This window comes from Ornithorhynchus anatinus, chromosome 1, assembly GCF_004115215.2.
Source record: "Ornithorhynchus anatinus isolate Pmale09 chromosome 1, mOrnAna1.pri.v4, whole genome shotgun sequence".
Lineage (NCBI taxonomy): Eukaryota > Metazoa > Chordata > Mammalia > Monotremata > Ornithorhynchidae > Ornithorhynchus > Ornithorhynchus anatinus.
In genome coordinates, this window is record NC_041728.1 from 84,265,839 (window position 1) to 84,291,834 (window position 25,996).

At 44.7% G+C, this 25,996-nt stretch overlaps 1 protein-coding gene across 1 annotated transcript in view; it reads left to right on the forward strand.

Annotated features, from left to right (window-relative positions):
- Window positions 1-15,521: 15,521 nt before the first annotated feature.
- Window positions 15,522-25,996, forward strand: part of KCNQ5 (potassium voltage-gated channel subfamily Q member 5) — a 564,859-nt gene continuing 554,384 nt past the window's right edge. Inside the window, exon 1 of the mRNA XM_007669803.4 lies at window positions 15,522-16,156. Coding sequence (XP_007667993.1) covers window positions 15,810-16,156 — 347 coding nt within the window. The 5' untranslated portion in view covers window positions 15,522-15,809. The remainder of the gene's footprint in view (window positions 16,157-25,996) is intronic.

A 25,996-nucleotide genomic window follows, 5' to 3' on the forward strand; every position in this document is an offset into this window, starting at 1 on the left:
AAAACTGCTTCTCTCTCCACTACCAAGTATACTGTCTCCATCTAACTATTCCAGACCTTTAATAACTACTTTGGAACTCAGATCCAAAGACCATGACATCTCTTTTGCTGACAAAATCAATACCATAAGGTATAAGCTCCCCCAAAACTTCCCATCACCTCCCAGTTCCCTCTGCCCGCCACCCCCGCCCAACCTCTGTAGCCCTCTCTAAAGAGATATCCTACCTGCTTTTGAAATTTACCTCCAATCAATAGTATTTACTAAATACTTTGGTGGAGAGCATTGTATGAAGCACTTGGGATAATTCAATACAGTTGGTACATATGATTCCTACCTTCAAGAAGCTTTTGGTCTAGGTGAAGAGACAGATGGCAAAATAAATTATAGATAAGAGAAACAACCAAATATAAGGATATCTATATAAGTGCTGTGGGAATGGGTTGAGTATCTAACTGCTTAGGGGATGAAACTAATTGAATAGATAATGCAGAAAGAAGGAAATATAGGGTAAGGTGGTGAATCTTACAAGAGGAAATCCCGGAGAAATATTTTTTCAATAGGACTTTGAAGATGGGAAGAGTGGTAGCCTGCCAGATATGAAAGAGGAGGAAATTCCAGGCAGGAGAGAGGGCTTAAATAAAAGGTTGATGGAGGATGTGATGAGAGCAAGGCCAGATAATTAGGTTAGTATTAGAGAAGTGAAGTGTGTGCTTAGGTTGCAGTGGAAGAGTAGTGAGGATAAGTAGGGGAAGAGACCTGATTGAGTGTCTTATGCTTACTATGTGCCAAGCATTGTTCTAATCACTGGGATAGATACAAGATAATCAGGTATTAGTCCATATCCCTCTCCTATTCCTGTGCAACTTCTTCTAAGTAGTTTTATATATACACTGCCTTCACTTCCTCTCCACCTCCCATCTCTGACCTGCTACAATCTGGTTTCTGTCCCCCTCATTCCACAGAGACCATTCTTTCCAAGGATGGAGTAGGCAAATGGTGGAGTTAGAATTAGAACCCAGGTAAGTCTTGGACAGACATAGTACACAAGGGTACAGGTAAAGCTTTAAACATTTGGTCAGTTAAAGAAAAGGTTTTAACTGCTGCAGCCCAGAGCCTTGGGCTGGGAGATGAGGGAGGACTGTCAAACACCCCACAGTAAGGAGGAAAAGCATGAAGAGAGAGGAGTAGTTCATGGGATGGGAGCAATATGTCTATGGCATAGACTGAGGATTGAAATGTGAGTTAATGCCAGCCTCCCTTCTCCGGTTGCTGCGCAGATTCAGGGCACTTCCTGTCATCGCTCTGGGTGCCCAGCGGCAGCTTTGCCAGCTGGACGAATCTGGCACCAGAGACTTAGGTTTCCAAACCATGGGGGATGAGGTGTGTGTGGGGGTAGGCAGGGGGATGTATATCATCTCTGCTGAACCTCAGGGAAGGCCATCATTCCTAGAACCCAGGGATGGGCTGGGGATTTCTCCTTCCAAGTAATGGGGGCATGTGACCCTCTCCCCTCTGGGAGGAAGGAGAGGAAGTGGAAATGCTACTCTGGCTTTTATTTCTGGTAAACTTTGTTGCTCTGATCAAAGGGTTATTTGCCATGGTGGTGAATGGACCAAGACATGATGACCCTCAGGGCTGGTCCCCCAACCCAGCAGGGAGAGGTGCTCCCTTAGCAAAGAAGAAAGTATTATGGAACTAATGGGTTAATCTTTTGAACCTTGCTGCTTTTTGGTGGGGGAGGGAATGGGGGTTGAAAGGAAGGTTCATTTTGGTTTGGAATTTCTCCACTCATGTGATGCTGAAGGTCTTTTGTGTCTGCAGCTATAGGTATGGGCGGAGGCAGTGAGAAAAACTGACTGCTACTGTTGGGTCTCAAATGAGTCAAGAAAGCATGGAAGAGGAATCATAATGGTCCAGTTTATTACCCTAGTCTTCTTTGCTTCTCCCTCTCTCTTTCTCTCTCTCTGTATCATGATAAAATAGCATCATATAGAGAAGCCCACAAAATAGAATTGGCCTAAGGCTGCTACTGCTGCTGCCAGCATAACTGTACATAATGGGGACTAGACTGGCCTTCTGCACACATTGATAACTTGTGAAAGTTGTTTTCCTGTGCCTCCCGGACAGTGGGTGCCCTTGACTAAAAAGAGATGCTTTCCGCTGACTGTTGATTCCAAATTGATCTGTCTGTGGCTGTTGCTTCCCAACAACCAATGGCATGTTGCACTGGCTGAGGATAAGTCTGCATATCCTTATCACATTTCTTCCACCCAACTGCTCACCCCACTTCAGGTCACCTTGCAGCAGCTGCTGAGGAATTGTGCAGTCATTCCACCCTGCTCACTAAGAAATTAACTATATATTTACAGACCCATATTCCAGAAAGCTCATGAATCCCACTATTTATAAAATCTCTTAATATGGATAGTAGCTAGTCAATCAGTGGTATTTATTGAGCACTTACTGTGTGGGAAGTAGTGTACTTAGTATTTACGGGAGTACAGTAAAATTTAGTAGACATGATTGCTGCCCTCAAGGAACTTAAAATATAACTGGGAAGACAGATACTAAAATAAATTACAGGTATGAGAAAGCAACTGTGGGTCATACATATATATATATTCTACAGGAAGGATGAGTGCCCAAGTTATTAGAGATGTGGAAGTGCTGAAGTGGCAGGGATATGAAGTGGATGGGGTGATAACATATTCACCTCCTGGAGCAGATGGGATTTCAGAAGGTTTTTGAAGATGGGCTGAGCTGTGGTCTGTTGGATGTTTAGGGATAGGCTGCAAGGCTCAGTGATCTTAATTCAGGATTACCATTCAAGGCAGCACTTCAAGTCTTCTCTTCTAGTTCTGCTACTTCCTCCTGCTGTGACACTGCATAAGACATGCCACTTCTTATGAATAATGCAGCCTATACTAAGAAAAGTAAGACCCACATATTGAAGCCATTGCTGTCAGTTTCCTGCTTCAAGTCTTTCTGGGACATGTAGTTCTAAAAATACCTGATATTTTAAATTGTAAGACGTCATTAGTAATAACCATATGGCAGGATGTATTCTGTAAATGTTCAAAATTTAGCAATAGTGAGTTATAATATTTATTAAGTACTTATATGCCAAACACTGTGAGAAGTGCTGGTGTAAATAACAGACCCAATCCTGTCCCATGTAGGACTCATGGTACAGAGAGCAGGTATCTTGCACATGGGGAAACTTAGGCCCAGAGTAAACTTATTCGTGTTCTTACGTATTTCTGTAAGAAAAAAAGCAACAAACAAATATACAAATTCCCATAGCACCAAATGCTCATGGACTAAAACGGTCCCACCCTCACATATCCAGAAGACTGTGTGGAGGTCAAATTATGTCATGAGTCTTTCAACACAGCTCTGGACATGTGGATTGATTTTCAACTATAAAAAGAATTCCTTTCACTGAATCAGAAAATGAGACTCCATTCTTTCTGAATAAAAAGTACTGTTCCCAGGTGAGAAGGGTTTCACCTTTCCTTTTCCTTTTCAATTTAAAAAAGAGGAAAGCATAAAAATCACATCTGGCCATTTATCAAAGAGACTGCCAAAGTTTTGAAAATACTACATTTGAGCCCCAGTGATGATCAAGAACTTCATCAGCCCTAAGAACTACATAGCATTTTCCAATTGTTTTATTAGCTCATACTCCCCATAGCCACTTTAAACAATTAATTAGAAGTGAAGTGGCTTACAGAGAACCATGGAGTGAGGAAACAATCGGGATAAAAACAAAAATTATTTGAATGTACTGCCTCAACCCTCCACTTCGGTGGGAACCTAGTGACATACCATCTTTCAGGTTAAGGCCAAGTATAGAATATGTCATTTTTGAGAAAAAAAATTTCAGAAAAAGGAGTAATAAAAGAGATTTTATATGACCTTTTAACTCACTTGAGTTGGGACCACTGTCAAAAAGAAAAAGGACCCCGAGCCCTGCAGCCACAAACCTGGGCATATCTCACACTGTCGCATTCTCTTTCAGGCTTCCCCTTTGGCAGTTGGAATGTGGAAAAAGTGATGGGAGGAGTGCCAGGGCTCACTTGCTGGCCTCCATCTGTCCAGTTTCTGAAGTGACAGAAGTTGCTACTCTCCCAGAAGTAAATCATGAAAATGACCTAGCACTCCCAGCCTTGTTCAGCTGTCCTAGATAGTCTCCGGCATTCTCCCTGCCAGAGATCTTCAGCAAGCCACAGGGCATCACAGGAATTGGGTTTCTAGAACTGTTTCAAGTTTTCACTTGGTGTCTTGAGGAATCCCCAAGACCAGCATCAAGAGACCCCCTCCTGCTGCTGCCCATAGATGAGACCCAGGCAAGGAGAGAAGCTGAGTGGTACCTGGGAAGATGGTGTAAATTCCTGGAACTCCCACTATCTAGTGGACTCAGAAGCATCTCCACAGACACTCTGGAGACACCTGGATAATATAGGGATCCCCTTAACCTTTTTCCCACTCCTCAGGGTATATAGCCGTCTTAAGCTCATTGCGGTCAGGGTATGTGTCTGTTTATTTTGGAATTCTACTCTTCCAAGTGCTTAGTACAGTGCTCTGCACAGAGTAAGTGCTCAGTAAATTTGATTGAGTGGACTGTAAACAAATCAGTGGTAGAGCATTATCCATCACTGCAGCAGTCCCTAAGCCCCAGCTCTACCCAAGAGAAAGGTGCGTGAAGCACCACCAGACATTATTGAAAGAACATAAATAGCACACAGAGCCCCTTTCCCTCTCCATCAGTAAATCAGTGGTATTTATTGGGTCCAGAACACTGTACTAATTGTTTGTAAGAGACCAATACAACAGAGTTGATAGACATGTTCCCGGCCCACAAGGAGCTGTAGATGGGGAGAATATATTAAAATAAATGGTGGATATGTACTTAAGAGCTGTGGGGCTGAAGATGGGTGAATTTCAGGTGTTTAAAGGATACAAATCCATGTACAAAGGCAATGCAAAAGGGTGTGAGCCCATTATGGGCAGGATTGTCTCTCTTTGTTGCTGAATTGTAGTTCACAAGCACTTAGTACAGTGCTCTGCACACAGTAAGTGTCCAATAAATATGATTGAATGAATGAGAGGGAGTAAGAAAAATGAGGGTTTAGTCAGGGAAGGCCTCTTGGAAGAGATATGACTTTGATAAGGTTTTGATGATGGGGAGAGTGGTGATCTGTCATATATGAAAGGGGGAAAGAGTTCCAGGAAAGAGGTCAGCAATGAGATAGAAAAAATTGAGGAATAGTGAGTAGGTTAGCTAGAGATGAAGGAAGTGAGCGGACTAAATTGTAGTAGAAAATCAGTGAGGCGAGACAGGAGGCGGCAGACTGATTGAGTGCCTTAAAGCTAATTGTAAGAAATTTTCGAGTAGGCAGAAAATATGGATGGAGCTTTTTATTATCTCAGAAAAATGAATTGGGCAACAGAATGAAGTATGGACTGGAGTGGGGGGGAATAGTAGAAATAGAGAATAGAGATCACCAAGGAAGCTGATGCATTAGTCAAAGATGGAGATGGTAGGTGCTTGGATCAGCAGAGTAGCCATTTGGAGGGAGAGGAAAGAGCATATTTTATCAGTGTTGAGAAGGTGGAACCGACAGGACTTAGTGTTAGATTGAATATGTGGTTTGAATGAAAGAGATGAGTGGAGGATAATATCAAGGTTATGGGTTTATGAGACAGGTAGGATGGTGGTGCTGTCTACAATGATGGGAAAATTCATGGGAAGGAAATGGTTTAGGTGAAAAGATGAGTTCTGTTTTGGATATGTTAAAATTGAAGGCACAAGGCCTCCAAGAGGCCTGTTCCGACTAGGTCCTCATTTGCTCTTCTCCCATTCCCTTCTTTGTCACCCTTGCACTTGGAATTTCACCCTTTATTCACCCCTCCCTTAGCCCTGCAGCACTTTACTAATGATGATAATAATAATAATTGTAGTATTTCTTAAGCACTTGCTATGTACCAGGCAGTGTACCAAGTGCTGGGGTAGATACTAGGTAAATGGGTTGGACACATTCAGGACTCAAAGTCTCAATCCCCATGTTACAAATGAGGTAACTGACACACAGAGAAAAGAAGTGACTTGCCCAAGATCACACAACAGACAAGTAGCGGAACCAGGACTAGAACCCATGACCCCCTGATTCCTAGACCCATCATTTATCCACTATGCCTTGCTGCTTTATATCCATAATTTATTTTATTTATTTTAATGTCTGTCTCCCTGTCTAGGCTGTAAGCTGATTGTGGGCAGGGAATGTGTCTACCAAGTCTGTTGTACTCTCTCCCAAATGCTTAGTACAGTGCTCTGCACACAGTATGTGTTCAATAAATATGGTTGATTGAGGTGCAGGTTTGGAGGAAATATGAGATATCCTGAAGGCAAGAGAAAATATGATATTGCAGAGAAGGAAAGTCAGGTCTAGAAAAGTAGATTTGGGAATCATCCACATGGAGATGGTAGTTGAAGCTGTGGGAGCAAATGAGTTCTCTGAGGGAGTGAGCATAGATGGAGAACAGAAGGAGACCCAGAACTGAGCCCTGAGAGACTCCCACAGTTAGAGGCTGGGAGGCAGAAGAGGATCCTGCAAAAGAGACTGAGAATGAGCAGCCAGAGAGGTAGGAGGAGAACCAGGAATGGACAGTGTCAGTAAAGCCAAAATTAGATAATATTTCCAAGAGAAAGGGGTGGTCCATAAGTCTCTAAAGGAGTTTGGAGAGAAATGGTAGGAGGGAGCTTGGGCGATAACTGGAGGGAACCATGGAATCAAGGGAGGGCTTTTTTTTTTTTTAAGATAGGGGATTCGTTAGCATGTTTGAAAGCGTACTTGCAAGTCACACTACAGACTTGGATCTAGAAATGAACTTTTTCAAATGAGAAATAGCATTGGTTGCATATTTTTGCCAACCACATTTATATCAATTAACTGTCCTGTTCAGAGCAAGGACTATCTCTTTCTGATGTTGTAACTGAAGTAGCACTTATATTAGTGCTCTTTAAGATTAAAGAGGGTATTAAAAGTTAAAGACATTTTACCAGTGACCTGTCTAGATGAGAGCAAAGCTTTGTATAGAGAGAATTATCTGAATTCACTGCCTCAACCATCCACTTCTATGGAAACTTAGTGATGTACCATCTTTCATGTTAAGACCAAACATAGAAAACATCATTTGTAAACAAAAAACCCTTTTCAGAAAAAGGAATAATGAAAGAGATAATTCCATAAGAAATCATGCAAAATGTTCAGCATGAAGAAATGAAGGAAAATACAAAATTGATAGTACGTACAGACTATTTTAAAACCGGATAATGGCAATACAGCAGCACCAGTTCTCTGAATGACACTGCCATCTGAATCAAAAACAAAAACAAAAAAATTCCCGGGGGAACTGAGAGTTAGGTTAAATGAGCAAATAGCCTGAATATTGTGGTTACATTTGCTGCAATATAAAACACTTTTTCGTCATCCTCTATGAAAAATATTTAAAAGAAAAATATAAGAACCACTAGGGGGCACAGAATTATAACAGAATTTTCCACCCACACTTCATGTTTTCAGGAACAGAATCTTGATCGGTATATTTTTTCATCCTGCACCACACTCAGAGAGAGGACTGTTTAAAAAATACAAGCTATCTATTTAAAAGGTCCAATTGCTTTAACAAAATTATTTCATACAGATATTCCTAATTAAATACTTAGGGGTGAGAAAAACAGGTGATGATATCAGCACGCCAGTAAAAATTTCAGGTGCCAGTGAATTTAATAAAGGAAATTCTGACTCAATTTGCAATTCCAGAAGAAAACTGGGAGCATCAGGAAAAGGTAAATGTACATTTGGATTTTAAAATTCAGCATTACAAAGTTTTATGATGAGTGTTTTTTGCTTTTGTTATCTCTCACTACATGTTTCAGTGGTAAAGTTTATATTTCCAAGGAAAGGTTCATGTTATTCATTTCCTGGACAATTCAGGCAGCGAAAAGCACATACATGGACTGACTATCCCAAGTTCTCTTAAATGTGAGGAAGAATTCCTTGCACTACTTGAAAGACACCCTCGATATCTTCAGTACTGCAGAGACCCAAAGTAGGGGGTTTTAATTATTGGTTAGAGGGGCAGCTGTTTCAGGCTTGGTACTCCTAGAGTGTCTCAGGGGATTCCTGCAGCTTTCCCCAATTTTCTCTTTCCTCTTAATCTACCAAGGAAAAATAGCCCCAAGTATGTTTGGCAATGTCCAAAAGAGTCAGCAAATGCAGGCAGGGGATGTCTGGATTCAAATGAAATTGGACCAGGAAACCTTGATCTCTCAGACAGCCAGTTTTCTTCTGTCCCGAGTAAGTCAAGCCTCAAACTTACCCTGACCAGGGCACTGTATTTTGGCACCAATAATCACTAAAAGATTTTGTAATTTCTTTTGCTCTAGGGACTGAAATTATCTAGGTCAGTGCATGTCTGAAGCCTGAAACCTGGCAGAAGTAAGGGGTGCAGAACAAAATGGGCATGACTACTCACCAGGAGGCCTGGGTAGACACCCCAGAGGGTCTCTGTGAGGAAAAATTGGCTCCAGCATCCCCGGATTCTCACTGCTTGGGAAGATCTAGCAGCATGACTATCACCAAGGCCTGACAGAAGGAAAAGCGGTGTTTGCTGAACAGAAGGTTTTCTTAGCCATGATGGAATAATAGAAAATGTAACACTGATCCCATAGGAACTTTGATATTTAATTCTACAGTAGCCTTACCATTGGTCTAATGGAAAGAGAATGGCTTTCTGGTTCAGACGCTGCAAGAAGGAGAATACTAACTAGGGCTATGTCATCTGTGTGAAAGCTTCTGACTGAAGAACCTCTCAGGGCAGGAATCCTGAAAATTGGTTGACTATTGTGGGTGGTGAAAACTGCAAATTTGTTAAGGCAACCAACTGCTGGTTATAAATCTTGTACGTGGCACGCTCATTCTCCTAGTGGTCATTTTAGCCCTAAATAGTATTTTTTTCATGTAGTTAAGGAAGTGGAAGCAGCATGGCTTAGTGTAAAGAGCACCGGCCTGGGAATCAGAGGACCTGGGGCCTAATCCTGGCTCCACCACTTGTCTTCTGTGTGACCTTGGGCAAGTCTTTTAACTTCTCCATGCCTCAGTTTACTCATCTGTAAAATGGGATTAAGACTGTGAGCCCCATGTGGGACACAGACTGTGTACAATCTGATTAGCTTGCCTCTACTCTAACACTTAGTTCAATGCCTGACGCATAGTAAGGACTTTAAAAATACTATAAAAAACAATCACAAAAAACTTCCCCAGCTCTTTGAACACTTTTCAATGGGCTGCAACTACTTGCTCACTGCACTCTGTGCCCTAGCAGGAGCACCACTCGCCGGGATGTTTATTTGTGAGTGGAACGGCACACCCACTATCACTATAACCAATTTCTTCATGAAATTTCTAGGACGTGAAACCTCTGGACTGGAGTTCATCCATAGTTACAAGCGATAGAATCCGATTCCACCATCAAATCATTTTAAAGAAGATTAATTCCCCAGACAATAGCATTGATCTGAATTTCCTAGAGTGAATCCAAACCAGAGGAAAATCCTTGGTACTTAAAGAGAAAGATCTGGAAAAGGCGTGAGTTCAATGGGAGTTAAGGCCAGGGACTCCCAAAGGTTTGGCATGCTCTGGAGTTATTTACACACCAACACTAGGCAGAACCATCTCTGGCTTGGAGCTTTCCCCGACATTTCTCAGAACAGGGATCTGCCAGGCTATCCTACTACACCCTGTCGAGGACTGAAATGTAATGAGACTGGAGAAACGGCTCAAAAAATTACAGTGCCGCATAAGTTTTTGTGCCGCTGTATTAATAATTATAATGGTGGTATTTATTAAGCGCTTACTATGTACAAAGCACTGTTCTCAGTGCTGGGATAGCTACAAGGTCATCAGGTTGTCCCCCATGGGGCTCACAGTCTTCATCCCCATTTTACAGATGCGGGAACTGAGGCCCAGAGAAATGAAGTGACTTGCCCAAAGTCACACAGCTGACAAGTGGCGGAGGCGGGATTAGAACTCATGACCTCTGACTCCCAAGCCCGGACTCTTTCCTCTAAGTCATGATGTTCATTATCTGATGATTATAAGATTTCTGTTCCTAAGTGAGTGTTTTCTAGGGGCAGGACTTCCAATAGGTAATTAGTTAAGAGCAGAGATAGCATTTACTAACTCCATCATACTTTCCCAAGTAGTACAGTGCTCTGCCCAGATCGAGCCCTCAATAACCCTATTGATCGATCGATTGATTAAATGAGTAGCTCATTCATAGCACTGGAGATTATGCCAGAGGGGTTTTCCTTGTGGGAGAAGATCCATCTGCATTCCTTTGGGGGCTGTGCCCAAATGTCTCTCATGAGTAATCTGGTTGATACAGTTTGACTAGCACCTGCACTTCCACCCAGAAGCTTCCTTAAGGATGGCACAAGTAGTAATAATAATAATAATGTTGGTATTTGTTAAGCGCTTACTATTTGCAGAGCACTGTTCTAAGTGCTGGGGGAGATACAGGGTAATCAGGTTGTGTTACATGAGGCTCACAGTCTTAATCCCCATTTTACAGATGAGATAACTGAGGCACAGAGAAGGTAAGTGACTTGCCCAAAGTCACATAGCTGCCAAGTGGCAGAGCCAGGATTTGAACCCATGACATCTGACTCCCAAGCCCATGCTCTTTCCATTGAGCCACGCTGCTTCTCAAAAATAAGGTCGACACACGTGGGCCTCACAATCTTCATCCCCATTTTGCAGATGAAGGAACTGAGGCACAGGGACGTGAAGCGGTGTGTCCCAGGCCACGCAGCTGACAAGTGGCAGAGCTGGGATTAGAACCCACGTCCTCTGACTCCCACACCCGTGCTCCTTCCACTAAGCTATGCTAACAAGTGACACATGAGCCTAGGGAAGCAGCATAGCATAGTGTATAGAGCCCAGGTGCAGGAGCCAGAAGGTCAGGGGTTCTTATCCCGACCCTGCCACTTGTCTGCTAGGTGGCCTTGGGCAAGTCTCTTAACTTCTCCGTGCCTCAGCTACTTCATCTGTAAAATGGGGATTGAGACTATGAGTCCCATGAGGGACAGGGACCATGTCCAACCCAATTGCTTGTATCCACCCCAGCACTTAGTACAGTGTCAGGCACATAGTAAGTGCTTAACAAATACCACAATTATTATTATTATTAGGAACAAATTTCCTTATTAGTGGAAAGAGCCCAGACTTGGGAGTTAGAGGTCATGGGTTCGTATCCCAACTCTGCCACTTGTCAGCTGTGTGACTGTGGGCAAGTCACTTAACTTCTCTGTGCCTCAGTTACCTCATCTGTAAAATGGGGATGTAGACTGTGAGCCTTACGTGGGACAACCTGATGACCCTGTATCTACCCCAGTGCTTAGAACAGTGCTCTGCACATAGTAAGCACTTAACAAATAGCAACATTATTAACATTATTATTGTCCTCTCCCTGTCTTTGCCTATGTTGATGAATGGGAGGTTGGAGGAGAAGCTTCACTGGGCATTCTCTGTAACCATTTACACGTGCTTCTATTATTAATGCCACTACACCCTTTCTAAATGTCTGAATGATTCTTAGTCTCCTTGCCTCTCTCAGAGTATAGATTCCATGAGGACAGGGTCCATGCTTTCAGAATCCTACTTTCCCCCTAAGTAACCACTCAGTAAATTCTGCTGAAGATGTTGATGATGAGGTTCAAAAGCTTCTGTTCCCACTTCAGTTTTTTCAGATTTGGAGAAAGAGAGAGTGGCGGGGATGGGAAGGTTGGAAGGGGACCCATATTATATTGAGAGCTGGCCTCGCAGCCAGCTCAGTAGTACTTTGGGGAGAAAATTCCAGGGAAGCATGAAACGATCCTGCATTCTCCTTCGTGAGCTCAGCCATCTTTCAAAAGAAAACATTTTAGCAAATAAAGGATTTCCTTTCACTTTCCTCTCCTGGGTTCAACCAGATGACAAAGCATCACGGGTTTAGAGTTTCAAAGCTCTTCATCTTGATCTTCACCTGAATCATCTTTGCCTTTGAGGTGTTAAGCCATCTGAAAGGAAATGGAATGCTGAGATTCCTGTTGTTAAGAAAGATGACTGCTCATTTTTCAAGTTAATTAGCTTTCCTTATCACTAAACGGAGTCCACATCCTAAAACATCCAAGAAAGGAAAGGAAGTACAAGAGGCTCATCTATTTTAATTGATCTGATCATCAAGTCATGAATTCACATAAGCTTGATTTACTCTTTTTTCTACTACTCTGTTAGGAGAATCTGAGAATTAAAAGGAATCCTAAGCAGTGATAGGTTCGAGCCTCAAGTTTCAGGCAAGCCAACTCTCTGTCACACAGCCTTGTAAAAGTGTGCTCAATATGGATTGTCTTTCTGTTACGTCTTTCTGGGTGCTAAAAAACAGTGAATCCCTTTCTCTCCATTGCTATTAAATCTCCAGTATTGACTTCACCAACTGTTATTCACTGGCATTCGAGTTCCAGTTGAGTTCTGGACACTGTACCAAGCTTTTAAGAAAGAGCAGTAGCAAGACACATGTTCCGTGCCTTCAAGGAGCTTAGAGTTTAATGGTCCAGAAGATTGAAGTCATCTCTGCACACAGTAAGTACTCAAAACATACCACTGATTGCTTGGCTGATTTCTGTAAGACAATCCTGATTTTTTTTTGTTGTTTACTTTTACAAAGAAAAGAGAGTAGTTTTTCACTTTCACTGTATATAGCAACAAACAGTGCATATAATGGGCTTAGGACTTACTTGGAAGCATACCATGGAATTAGAAAACAAGATCCCTACCCTCGTGGAACTCATGGGAGATAGAGACTTTACAGATAGAAAAGAAAGGAAAATATGGATTTGTAAATGAGCAAGTGCTTGACATGCAGCATTTGAAAGTCAATATGTACAGAACTGTGAGTGCTCACATGGACCGTTGATACAAAAGTGGTAGTTCATTCAGTCGTATTTATTGAGCACTTACTTCATGCAGTACACTGTACTAAGCCCTTGGAATGTACAATTAATTGGGCAACAAATAGAGACAATCCCTACCCAACGGGCTCACGGTCTAGAGGTAATTGTTGGTGGTGTGGTATGACCTGAGAGAATTAAAAATTATTGGGAGAAAACATCTGAAGGAGATGAAATTTCAGAAGGGTTTTCAAATTGGAAAGTACTGTGGTCTGGTGAATTTAAGGGAGAGGGAGTTCCAGGATAGAGAAAGGTGAGAATAAGGCGCTAAAGGCAGGAAACTCAAGAGGCTCAGTGAACAGTTCAACGTAGTTCTTTAAATTTTTTTACATCACCAGCACGTTTTATACAGCTAGAACATTTTAGTAGTTTGGAAAACTTGTTTTTAACTTCAGTCAAAATTTCCTCTATTTTACTCTGCTCCTCTTCCTCACCAGTCTTTTTGAGAGTCCAGGGAATATACAAGATCTGATTTGAACACTGGTTTTTCTCTAAAGTGAAGCATGTTCTGTATGGTTGTATATTTCCCAAAGACTGCTGTATCTAGGAATGAGGGGCACAAATAGGAGTAAGCACTCAATAAATACTATTGAATGAATTTCAGCCTCAGAAAAATGATAGCAAAGGTTAGTCAACAAGGAAGTGTTTTTGTCATTGTTTTTGTTGTTATTGTGTTGTGTTTTGATTTGTTTTCTGCGGGACAAATACAGTTCAGACTGAAAAGAAAAACACACGAGGTCATTCCATTTTAAGATGAATTCCCTCTAAAATAATTCGGCAAAGAGTCAAAATGCAGGCTGGGTGGGGGAGGAGGGGAAATCACCTGTTCCTTACTTTTCATGAGGACTTGGAAGTTCTGCTTTCCAGTTTCTTCTGTACTTGTCTTGAATGTAACAGGGAATTGAACAGCTCCCCAAGCCCCTCCCCAGCCTGTGGGTGGAGAAGAGTGGGTTAGCCCTGAGAATTGGTGCTCAGGCCAGTCACGTGGACCTCCTGCCAGCCGCAGCACAGTGCTGCTCTGTGCGCGCGGGTGGGGACACACATCCACAAAAATACACACAACACACAAAAACACACACACACACGCAGGCGACCACGCCGACTGCTGGAGGATTGGAGCAGACCGAAGATACAGAGAGCGACTTGAGAGAGGAGTGCCCAGAGATGGTGCAGAGGTTTCGTTCTCACTAATCACCCCGATAATAAATAAAGCAATAAATTCAAGGCCGAGCGTCGCTGGTGGGGCAGGGGTGGGGTGTGGATGGGGACGTATGTCTCAGAGAAGGACAGAGGAGAAAGGGGGAGACCCGTGCTCGATCTTTCCTGGACACTTAACTTTTAAGCTTCGGGGTGAAACTCTCGAGGGGTTGCCAGCTCAGGGAGCCCACGTCTTTGGTTTGTTTTCCATTTACTTGATTCCCATCCGCTTCACTTGGCGACCATCATCTTTCTCGCGGGTGAAACTTAGTAGTGGCAGGGAGTACCAACGCTCCAGGAGGCGGGGAGGGCTCCCCTTTTTTTGAATAGGATGTCATATGGGATTTTTCTTTTTTAATCTTTTTGGAAAATAGATAATCGTTTACCTGCACACCCCTCCATTACCGGGGAACAGACCGGGGAGCGTGGACCCCGGGAGGCGAGCCCTGAAGGACAAGGTGCCTGGGGGGGAGACACCAAGCATTCTGCCGGGCGGGGTATTTTTAAATATATTAATAGTTGCAACAATACACGCTGGAGGAGGGGGAGGGGGAATCCGAGAAGGCAGGGTGTCATCTGCAGAGAAGAGAAAGTGAGTCTGCTCCTGCCCCTGACAGCTTCTTTTTTTTTTCCCCCTCCCAGAGACGGGAGCCGCCTCCACTGCCGAGACTGGGCGATTTTATGACTTTCACGGACTTAAATGGAAATTTCTTGAGTGAGGGAGCCGGGTCGGACCTCCGGGAAGTGGGAGCCGTCGGTCCCAGAGGGGACGGACGGGCCGGAGGGATGGACGGGCCGGGGGAGTCCAGGACAACCTCGCCCCGGGACTGGTTTGGCCTCCGCTAGCCGGACTGAGCCGGGGGGTCGCCGGAGGCCCGGTGGGTAGGGCGGGGCACCGCAGGGCAGCCGGTCCTTCCCCATCCGTAGCTGGGCCGGGCACCACCGAGCTCCTCCTCCTCCTCTCCCACCTGGGCCGCCTTCCTCCCTCCCCCTCCATCCCTCCCGGACACCGGGCCGGGCCTCGGGGCTCCCCCAGCCGAGGGGACGGGGGACACCCTCTCCCCTCGTCCGTCCAGCCCTGGAGAACCGCCGGGGTGGAGGGGGGAGGTGTGAGTGTGTGTCCGTGTGTCTTTGTGTGCCCTCCGGGGAGCCCCTTGCCGGGAGGGGTTGTTGCAGAAATGTACTTTCCAAGCGCTTAGCGCAGGGCTCCGCACCCTTGCAAGCGCTCCAGAGAGACGAGTGGATGGATGAGTGAGAGGCGGTCCTGCCGGGCCGGGGGTGGGAGACAGAGGGGTGCTGTCACCCCGAAAAGCCAGGCTGTGACCCCCAGGACCGGCCGGGGTCACTGTTGGTCGGTCCTGCCTTGGCATTTTCCGCCTCTCCCAGGGCTCCTGTTGGAAATTGGGACTGGTCTCTTCCCTCCCCAGCAGCAGCAGCAGCAGCAGCAGCAGCAGCAGCAGCAGCACCACCTCGTCCTCCCGGTCGTCGGCCCGGGTGCCCTGGTCCCTGCCCCCGGTGGTGCCGGTGCCGCCGCGCTCCCCTTGCCCATGGTGATGCCATGCCCCGCACCCTCGGCGGGGGAGAGGAGGGCGGCTCCGCCGGGCTCTGGGTGAAGAGCGGCTCGGGGGTGGCGGGGGGCCGGGGCCGCCGGGGTCCCGGCATGAAGGATGTGGAGTCCGGCCGCGGCAGGGGGCTGCTGACCTCGGCCGCCCGAGGGGACGGCTTGCTGCTGCGGGAGAACCGGCGGGGCAAGCAGGGCGCCCGGATGAGCCTGCTGGGGAAGCCGCTGGCCTACAACAGTAGCCAGAGCTGCCGGAGGACCGCCAAGTACCGCAGGGTGCAGAACTATCTGTACAACGTGCTGGAGAGGCCCCGCGGGTGGGCGTTCATCTACCATGCCTTCGTGTGAGTACCCTCGGCGGGACACCAGATGCCCCCTAGTCCGTGTCGGGGACCCCTTTGACCCCCCCGACCCACACACTCCGGGACGCCTTGACCCCCACCCCCGACCCCCCCAGACACACACACACAATCCGGCTGGCTCTCCCCCCTGCACGTGTTGGGGCTGGATCTTTGGCACGGCTCCGGGGGTGGCCTTGGGCCCTGCGACTTGCTCATAACAAGAATAATTATGGCATCTATTAAGCCCTTACTAGGTGCAAAGCACCGTTCTAAGCTCATCCAAGCATTCGCCCCCACTGGGCGAGGGGAGAAGGGGCAGGTGGAGGGGGAATCTGGAGTGGCCCAAACTCCTAGTCCGGAGAGGGAGATGCAGCTGGTGGGTGGGGAGGGTGAGGTCCGGCCTGGGAGCTGGTGGGGTGGGCAGGGGCTCCCCTGCCCAGCTGCCAACGGTGCTTGGGGGCTGCAGAGCTTACCAGCTTCTGGACTCCTGGTTGGCCAGGGAAACACAAACACACACACACACACACACACACTCCCCCCCCCCCTCCTGCCCCCCGATGACCCTGCTAGGGCCCAGAGCAGCTGTCAGCAAGGGGCAGTTAGCCAAAAGCACCGGTGTGGCTGGTGAGAGATGAGGGCGACTTCGGGGGCAGCGGCTGCTTTACAAGCCACCGAGCTTCCCGGGGTGGGCAACTTCTTGGCCTGCCTCCAGAAATGGTGTGTCAACTTGCGAGATGTGCGTGGACTTTGTGTCCAGCACTCCGGTGGCGTGGCAGCTTCCAGAAGTGTGTATGTGTGGGTTAGAGAGAGGGAGCGCCCTTGTCATCCAGCAGAAAATGCTTAATGAGAAAATGATTGGAAACAAATGTTTACTTTTCCCTTAGGCATTTAAGACCTTTCAATGGTTTAAAGGTTTACTACTGTTTTCCCAGCACGTCCATTCATTCATTCAGTCGTTCATTCATTTTCTCAATGCAGTTTTACACTCCTGGATATTTTTAGATCTCTTTACCTTCCCTTCTACTCCCAACTCAGCCACCTCCTCTGTCCCTGTCCTCCGTCTCCCGCCCCGTATGTTACGGATCTGTACCTTTTGTGAAGTTATGAATTGAGTGCTCTGCACACAAGAAGCGCTCAATAAATGCGATTGAATGATATAGTCCCGAGTTATGGATGGACCAGCTGAGAAGTGTTGTGATGTGTTGCTTGTGCAGGCTTTTCTGATTGTGTTTCAAACATTATCCACGGAATTCAGCAGTCACTCGAATCTGTATTTTGAGGTTTGGGGTTTTTTTCCCCTGTTTTTTTTTTTTTTTTTAATTTTTTCCCAAATACGGTAGGGAGAAAGCTGAGTTTGGATAAATCCCTAAATTCTAGGCTCCGTCACATTTTACACTCCGGAAGGGCAAAAGCTCAGTTTAGGTGAAAGATAGCTTCCTATTTTATCATTTAAACCTTTCAGTTGGTTCCCAGTCACAGCTTTAGGCAACTTAGGTCCAATACTTTCATCATTCTGAATGCATTATGTTTAAATTCACATTTGTTTTTAAGGTGTAAGGAAGTAATGGATCTGTAAGAGCTGATTGTTTAACCGTAATTATTTTGATGTCAGTTAAAAATCATCATACCTCATATAAAACTGTCTAAAACATTTGTATGTTCAAAAAATGCAGTTTTTCATAGTATTTTCACACATACAGTGTCAATGTACTGTGCATTTTGAAAATTATCTCTTCACTTTAATGCGTTTGTAAGGAGTTCAGAATATTATAGTATCGTAATGACACTTCTTTAGGTTTCCAGGTGTTACCCTTCGGGCAAGAGTATTTAAAACACTACGATCTTCTTAACAAGAACTTTGTTGCAATGCCTGTTGTTCTTCACAAGGAATTGTTGTGATTAGTTTGTTTTAGCAAGATAACGCTAGTGACAAAAGATACCATTAAGTGAAACAAAATATCCGTTACTAGATAATATGGTACCTCTCCCAGTAAGTTTAACTCTGATCAGAAATAGTTTGCAGTGAAGTGATATAATAGGAAGAAAAATATTATGTATTTAGTATAGACACATTTCAGATGTATGGAAAGACCTCAGATTTGTGCAAATTGCTCTGTGAGCAATTTCAGGATGGCTCTGCTTAATGCTCTTGTCTGCCCTGGTATTTGGTTAAACGAACTGGTGGTGCGATCTTGTTTTTGTCAGTGTTGCTGGTATTGCATATCAAGCCAGCACTATCAAGCTGTTTAACTAGAACTGGAGGTGGACTGATAGCAGGCCAAAGCAGAAGGCTTTCCTGAAACTATCCAGTGAATTGTAGATTGAAACGGCTCAACATGTAGCAACTGCCACATGGCAGGAGCCCCAAAATATGAAATACCTCCATCCGTTACCAAGTACAAAAACCTGTGTGTAAGTGCATCTCTGTCCTCTGTGTGAAAATGTTCATGTATACTTGGGTGTGGCTGGAAAGATCAGCATGCAATCGAAAATCCATTCCACACTGTACACACAAAAAAATCAGTCTTTAGCTGGGGTGATGAAATTGCCATTTGCAGCTCCTGGTGCCGTTTTCATATTGGCCTTCTGATATTATGAGCTTTCCAAAGACTTTAATCAGAGAGCCGCCCCTTTTCTAAATTGCCAAACCTCAGGGTAATCTCTCTGCTGTCATGTTCTCCCAAAAGACTGCTGTTTTACCATATCACTGGAGGTTGTGCTCACTGTGTTTTCAAAACACTCTCTCTTCCCTCCCTACTTGTGTACTTAAGGTTATACATGTGTTTCGAGACTACCTTCTTCTGTAATTCATAGGTATTTAGAAAGGACTGCTAGATGCATGGTGAAACATGAGGAAGTATACAGTATGCTATACTTCTCTTTCTCTGCTTCAGGACAGCGTCAATGGTCCCTGAAAATAACTGCTCATTTTAGCTATTGCCTATTACCAGGTTAAATGGAGTTCGGAGCAGTGCGAAGATTGTTAATTAATGAAAGTGAATATGTTCTACATGGTAACTTTAGTAATCTCATTTAACCCGGCTCTCCGCTTGACGAGTAAGGCAGCTGAATGTGCCTTAAAGTGACAGTTTACTTGCTTCCTCTCCCCAGTCCTAAACTCTAACCCTCATTGGCCTCAAGGGCAGATTAGTGGGCAGTGGAGCATTCTGAGAAATTCAACCATCCAGCCCAGAGTTCCTGAACCTCTGGCATTTTTCTTCACCTAAAAGAGGATGAGAACTCCAGGCCCATCACATCCAAAGAGGGACCCACCCTGTGGTACTTGGCCATGTAAAAGGGCCTTCAACACCGTCAGGAGGGGCCGTGTATGTGACCAAATGGACTCCAGCAACCCCCACTCTCTACCCCCACCCCAGGTGCTGCAGCACACTATGAGGGAGTAAGCCAGCTCTTCTTAGGGACCTGCATTCCGTGACCGGAAATGGGGGTACTTGATCCTTTCCCTTTCCTGTGTGAAGGTGCTTAATTCCACAGAGGAGTGATCTTAAATACCACCGCCGCCCTATTCTCTCCTGGGAGAACAGGAATCATTAATTAAAAAGGAATTTACAGGAAAACCATAGGAATATGTGATTGAATACTCATTTCTGTCACCCAACCTGGAATTCCCCAAATCCTACTTTAATACTAGATTTTATAGCATGGTGAACACCTTTCCAAAAACCAGTACAATGTAATTTAGGAGATAATTGGGACATAGATTTGCTTTGAAGTCTAAACTATCCACTGCCAAAAAGCAATGATCATGGGGATGAGGGAAGAAGGGCTCACAGGTATCATAGAGATGGGGTTTTCCAAAGTGTCTTGATGGGGTGCTTTTTCCGCCTCTAGACTGTAAGCTCCTTGTGAGCAGAGAATTCGTCTGTCAACTTTGTTATATTGTACTCTCCCAAGTGCTTAATACAGCATCCTGTGCACAGTAAGCGCTCAAAAAAATATGATTAATTTATGGATTCCAGGAGTCTAGTGGGGGGGATGCAAACTAGCTGAGAGATTCCATACAGTGACTCAGTAATCATAATAATAACAATGATAATAAGAATTATGGTATTTGTTTAGTACTTACTATGTGCCAGGCACTGTACTAAGTGCTGGGGCGGATACCAGCAAATAGGGTTGGATACAGTCTCTGTCCCATATGGGCCTCACTGTCTCAATCCTGATTTTAATAATGAAGTAACTGAGCCACAGGGTAGTAAAGTGTACCCAAGATCACGCAGCAGATAAGTGGTGGAGGAGGGATTAGGACCCATGACCTTCCGACTCCCAGGCCCGTCCTCTATCCACTATGCCATGGGGGTATCTCTGCCCTGCACTGGTTTTAGGACAGATCCAGGGATAGAGCACTGGGGACATGGCAGCTGCCTTGGATTGGGAGATTCCCTCAAGGAATCAGAAGAGAAGCAGCGTGGTTCAGTGGAAAAAGCTCGGGCTTGGGAGTCAGAGGTCATGGGTTCGAATCCCGGCTCTGCCACTCGTCAGCTTTGTGACTGTGGGCAAGTCACTTAACCTCTCTGTGCCTCAGTTCCCTCATCTGGAAAACGGGGATTAAGACTGTGAGCCTCACGTGGGACAACCTGATTACCCAGTATCTACCCCAGCGCTTATAACAGTGCTCTGCACATGGTAAGCGCTTAACAAATACCAACATTATTATTATTACTATTATCTGTGGCCTGAGACTCTCTCCTCCTCCTTTCTTTCCCCAACCCCTAAGAGCCCCCTTAAGCTCTTGTCAGGATGGGGGGACCCTGCCTTAGGGCTTCGGAGTTGGGTCACTAGCCTCACCAGAGATGTGCCAGTTTCATTTCTAGGGAGTGATTCTTTTCAGGTGAGCATGGGGCAGGTTGCCCCTTGTTGAAATGTTTTAATCAGTTCTTTCCCTGTATCTTTGAGAATGCCATGCATTCAGAGCTGCTGGCTCTGCTACTGATTAAATGACCTGGTGGTGCCGACTTGTACGTTCATGCTCATCATCAACACTTAGAAAAAAGCACTCTCCGCCTTGGTAGCTGGGACAGTATTTTGCCTCCCCTGTTGCAGCTAACTCTCTGGATTCTTATTAGAAGAATTAGACTCAGTGAAGGTGTTAAAAATTAACATTTAAAAACATGAACATTTTAAAAAGAAGATTCTTTTTCTTCTGTCCTCTTCCATCTCACTCTCCCAATTTCATTCTTCCTTCTCCTTCCCCATTTCCTCTGCCTTTCTTTTTCTCAGGCCTCTCCATCATTTTGCCATCCTTTCCCTCTCTCCCTCCTCCTTTCGGTTCCTAGAAAGTTTAGAGTCCCCTTCTTCTCATTCCCTTTTCCCCAGTGTCCCCATCTCTCTGAAGTTCCATCCAGTTGTTGGTGACATAGAAATTTGCCTGAGTTGTTTGGCAGATTAACCTGATTACCTGGAGGGAATGAAGAAATCAACAGCATGGATAAGAATCTGGAATAGAGGCAAGAAGAGTAGGTGTAAGGATTGAGGGAAAAGATAACTAAATATGGTAACTAGACTTGCTTGCACTTGTTCCCAGGGTCTCCAACCTTTGAAGGGGTATCAGAGCATGAGGCTGAGAGTCAGAAGGACCTGGGTTCTAATCCCAGTTCTGCCACATGCTCGCTGTATGACCTTGGGCAACTCCTTTAATTTCTCAATGCCTCAGTGACCTCATCTGCAAAATAGGGATTGAGACTGAAAGCCCCACCTGGGACAGGGACTGTGTTCAACCCGATTTGCTTATATCCACCTCAGTGTTTTGTACAGTACCCGGCACATAGTAAGCACTAACAAATACCGTTATTATTAGCATTATTATTGACCTGGTTTCTAATCCTGTCTCCACATCTATAAAATGGGAATTAAGACTGTGAGCTCCATGTGGGACAGGGACTGTGTCTAACCTGACTAGCTTGTATCTACCCCAGTGCTTAGAACAGTGCTTGACACTTAGTAAGTGCTTAACAAATGCCATTATTATTATAAACAAATACTACCATTATCATTGTTATTATTATTGATTTCTGATGCCATTGTTTTGGTACCTTAGTTCACCTCTACATTCCTTTGCTCCTGTGCATGAGCTGCAGGACTGCTGGTGGAGATCTAGATATCAGGCTGACTTTGTCCATCACAGATTCATCTTTCCCTGCCCAGCAACATTATTTCTCCATCCTTATTGACTCCTATGCCCATTGACCTCACCAGTTGTTCCAGATATATAACTTCTTCCTCAGACGCCCAGTTCCTGTCCATCTCTAATCACCTGGCTACATACTTTATTGACAAAATTGAAACAATCAGTCATGAACTCCTTAAAATTTCCAATCCTTCCTTTGTCCTCTCCTCCCTTTGACTCTACCCTCTTTTTCAGTAGTATCTCAAGAGGAGATCTCCTGCATCCTCTCAGAATCCACCCCTTCCATCTGTGCCTCAGACCCAGTCCCTTTGCATCTTATCGGAACACTTGCTCTACCCTTTCTTCCCTCCCTAGCAATTGTCTTCAATTGTTCACTTCCAATGGCATCTTCCTCACTCTTTTCAAATATGCTCAAGTAACCCCTATCCTAAAAGAGCCTTCCCACTGTTCCTCTCCAAACTCCTTGAGAGTTAACCACACCTATTGCCTCCATTTCTACTCCTCGAGTTCTCTACTTGACCAGCTTCAGTCTGGCTTCCACTCCCTTGACTTCACAGAAACTTGCTCTCAGAGGTCACCACTGACCTTCTTCTTGCCAAATCCAACAGCCTCTACTCCATCCTAATCCTCCACGACCTCTCAGTGCCTCTGACACAGAGGACCATCCCCTTCTCCTGGAAACATTGTCCAACATTGGTTTCACTGACACTGTCCTCTCCAGGTTCTTCTTTTATCTCCCGGGTCTCTCATTCTCAATTTATTTCAAAAGGTCCTCCTCTGCCTACCACCTCCTATTTGCCAGAGTCCTTCAAGGCTCAATTCTGTGTCCCCTTCTGTTTTCCATCTACATTCACTTCCTTGGAGAATTCATTCGCTCCCATGGCTTCAGCTGCAATCTCTATGTGCTGATTCCCAAATCTATATCTCCAGTCCTGAACTTTCTCCTTCTCTTCAGTCTCCCCACCTTCAAAAATCTACTAAGGGCACTTTTCTTCCAAGACCTTCCCCATGTAAGCCCTCATTTCATCTTCTCTCACTTCTTTCTGCATTTCCCTTTCACTTGTATTTGCACTCTTTATTCATCCCTCCCTCAGCCCCACAAAATTTTTGTTCATATCCATAATTTGTTTACTTATATTACTATCTGTTGTCTGTCTCTCCTCTAACACTGTAAGCTTGTTGCAGGTGGGGAACTTATCTACCGACTCTGTTATATTGTACACTCCCAAATGCTTATTATAAGGTTGTGTACTCTGAAAATGCTCAGTAAATACGATTGTTGGATTTACTGATGCTCTGCACTCTTGCATTTCCTTCTGCCTTCAAGACCTCATTTGGACGTCCCACCAATTCCTCAAACTTAACATGTCCAAAACAGAACTCCTCTCCTTCCCACACAAACCCTGTCCTGCCACTGAATTCCCATCGCTGTAGGCTGCACTGCCATCCTCCCTGTTTCACAAGCCCATTACCTTGGTATTATCCTCAACTCATCTCTCTCAGTCAACCCACATATTCAATTTGTTACCAAATCCTGTTAGTTCTGCCTTTATGACATCACTAAAATCCACCCTTCCCTCTCCAACCAAATTGTTTCCGTGTTAATCCAAACCTTTGTCCTCTCCCGCCTCGGTTATTACATCAGCCTCCTAGCTGTCCTCCCTGCCTCCCGTCTCTCCCCAGTTCAGTACATAGATCACTCTGCTGCTCAGATCATTTTCGTTCAGAACTATTCAGCCCAGATTACCCCAGGCCTCAAGAACCTCCAGTAGTTGCTCATCTACCTCCATATCAGATAGAAACACCTTACAATGGGTTTTAATGCTCTCAATCAACTATAACTTGGGTTATAGTTGTAAAGCAAGAGGTAAAGAAAGATAACTCTAACCCTGCCCACAAGCTTTGCTTCTCTAACTCGAACCTACTCACTGTACCTCAATCCCATCTGTTTCACTGCTGATCACCTCAATCCCATCTATTTACCTCTCCCAATGCTGCCTCTGGTTTGTAACTCCCTCTACCTTCATGTCTAGTGACAATCATTCTCCCTACCTTCAAAACCTTATTAAAAACACATCTCCTCCAAAAGGCCTTCTTTGACTAAGCCCTCATTTCTTTTTCTCCAATCGTTTCTTATTTTTTTTTTTTTGTGCGTGACATTTGTTAAGACTGTACTAAGGTCTTGGATAGAGGCAAAGCCTGGAATAGATACAAGTTAATCAGGTTGGACACAGTCGCTGTCCCACATAGGGATTACTGTATTAATCCCAATTTTACAGATGAGGTAACTGAGGCACAGAGAAGTTAAGTGACTTGCCAAAAGTCACACACTAGACAAGTGGCAGTCAGCATTACAACCCAGGTTCCTTCTGCATCACACTTGTACTTAGATTTGTACCGTTTATTCACCCCACTCACAGCACTTATGTAGATATCCATAATTTCTTTATAGTCATGTCTGTCTCTCCCTCCAAACTCTCAGCTCCTTTTATGCAGGGAAGATGTCTACTACCTCTGTTATGCTGTGCTCTCCCAAGTGCTTAGTACAGTGCTCTTCACAGAGAAACCGCTCAGGAAATGCAAACTGATTGATGGAATGATTGGTTGATCAGTTCCTGCTAATTGAGGAGGTGGTCAAGAAGAATAAATATTTTCTTTTATCCTTTTTTCTCCCTGAAGGTAGAAATTGTAATAGTATTTATTGAACACACACTGGGTACAGTGCACTGTAAGAACTACTTGGGAAATACAAAACAAATAAGTGCCATGTTGCCTGCCCGGAAAGGGGGAGACATAGGTAAAAAAAAAAATCTACAAGTAGAATAGTCAAATCAAATATTTGTGTTCAATTGAATAAACATAAACAAGTGTTGGAGACTGTAAAAATAAGTACATTAATATTAGGGATAACTGATGGATTTATGTGACATAATTGTGTTGTACTTTCCTAAGAGCTTAGTACAGTGTTCTGCAAACAGTAAGTACTCAATAAATACGACTGAATGAAGTCACTCAACTTCTCTGCGCCTCAGTCACCTTATCTATCAAATAGGGATGAAGAATGTGATGTTTGGGACATGGAAAATCTGCTTGTTGAGTCCCCCACACGTGACACAATCCCCGCTGATTTTGTATATGGGAGAGTGGGTACAGTGGGCACTCAGCACCCACTGGATCTTGCTTGGTTCCATGTTCTTTCCATAACAAAAGCAGAGGCAAATGAGATGGAGGCACAGTGAGAAGGTTAGCATTAGAGACAAGGTAAGGTGAGTAGATAATAAACTGCAAACAAGCTAGAGGAAAGCTGAAACTATTTCTTTCTCCTGATTCCCCTCAAAAACTTGGGGCATTTTTCCTTGTTGGGAACAAGGCAGGAGTGGGGGTTGATAGGGAAGTAAGCAACTAATAAGCTGAAAGTAAATGGATGGAAAGGCTGAAAGTATTCTTTTGCCTGCAGCTTTTTTTCTGCTTACCTTTAAAGTTCTGTGAAAAACCCAGATAGGACCCTGCTTCATCATCCCGCCTTGCCCCCTTTTCACTAGCAGTGTCAAAACGAGCTATAGTCCTCTTGAGAAATGGAATAATCATTTTGGTAAGCCATCTCTAAAAGAGTCATTTTGGCGGGGAATTCACCAAATGGGAGGATCACCATCACGCTAGACTGTAAACTCACTGTGGGCAGGGAAAGTGTCTAC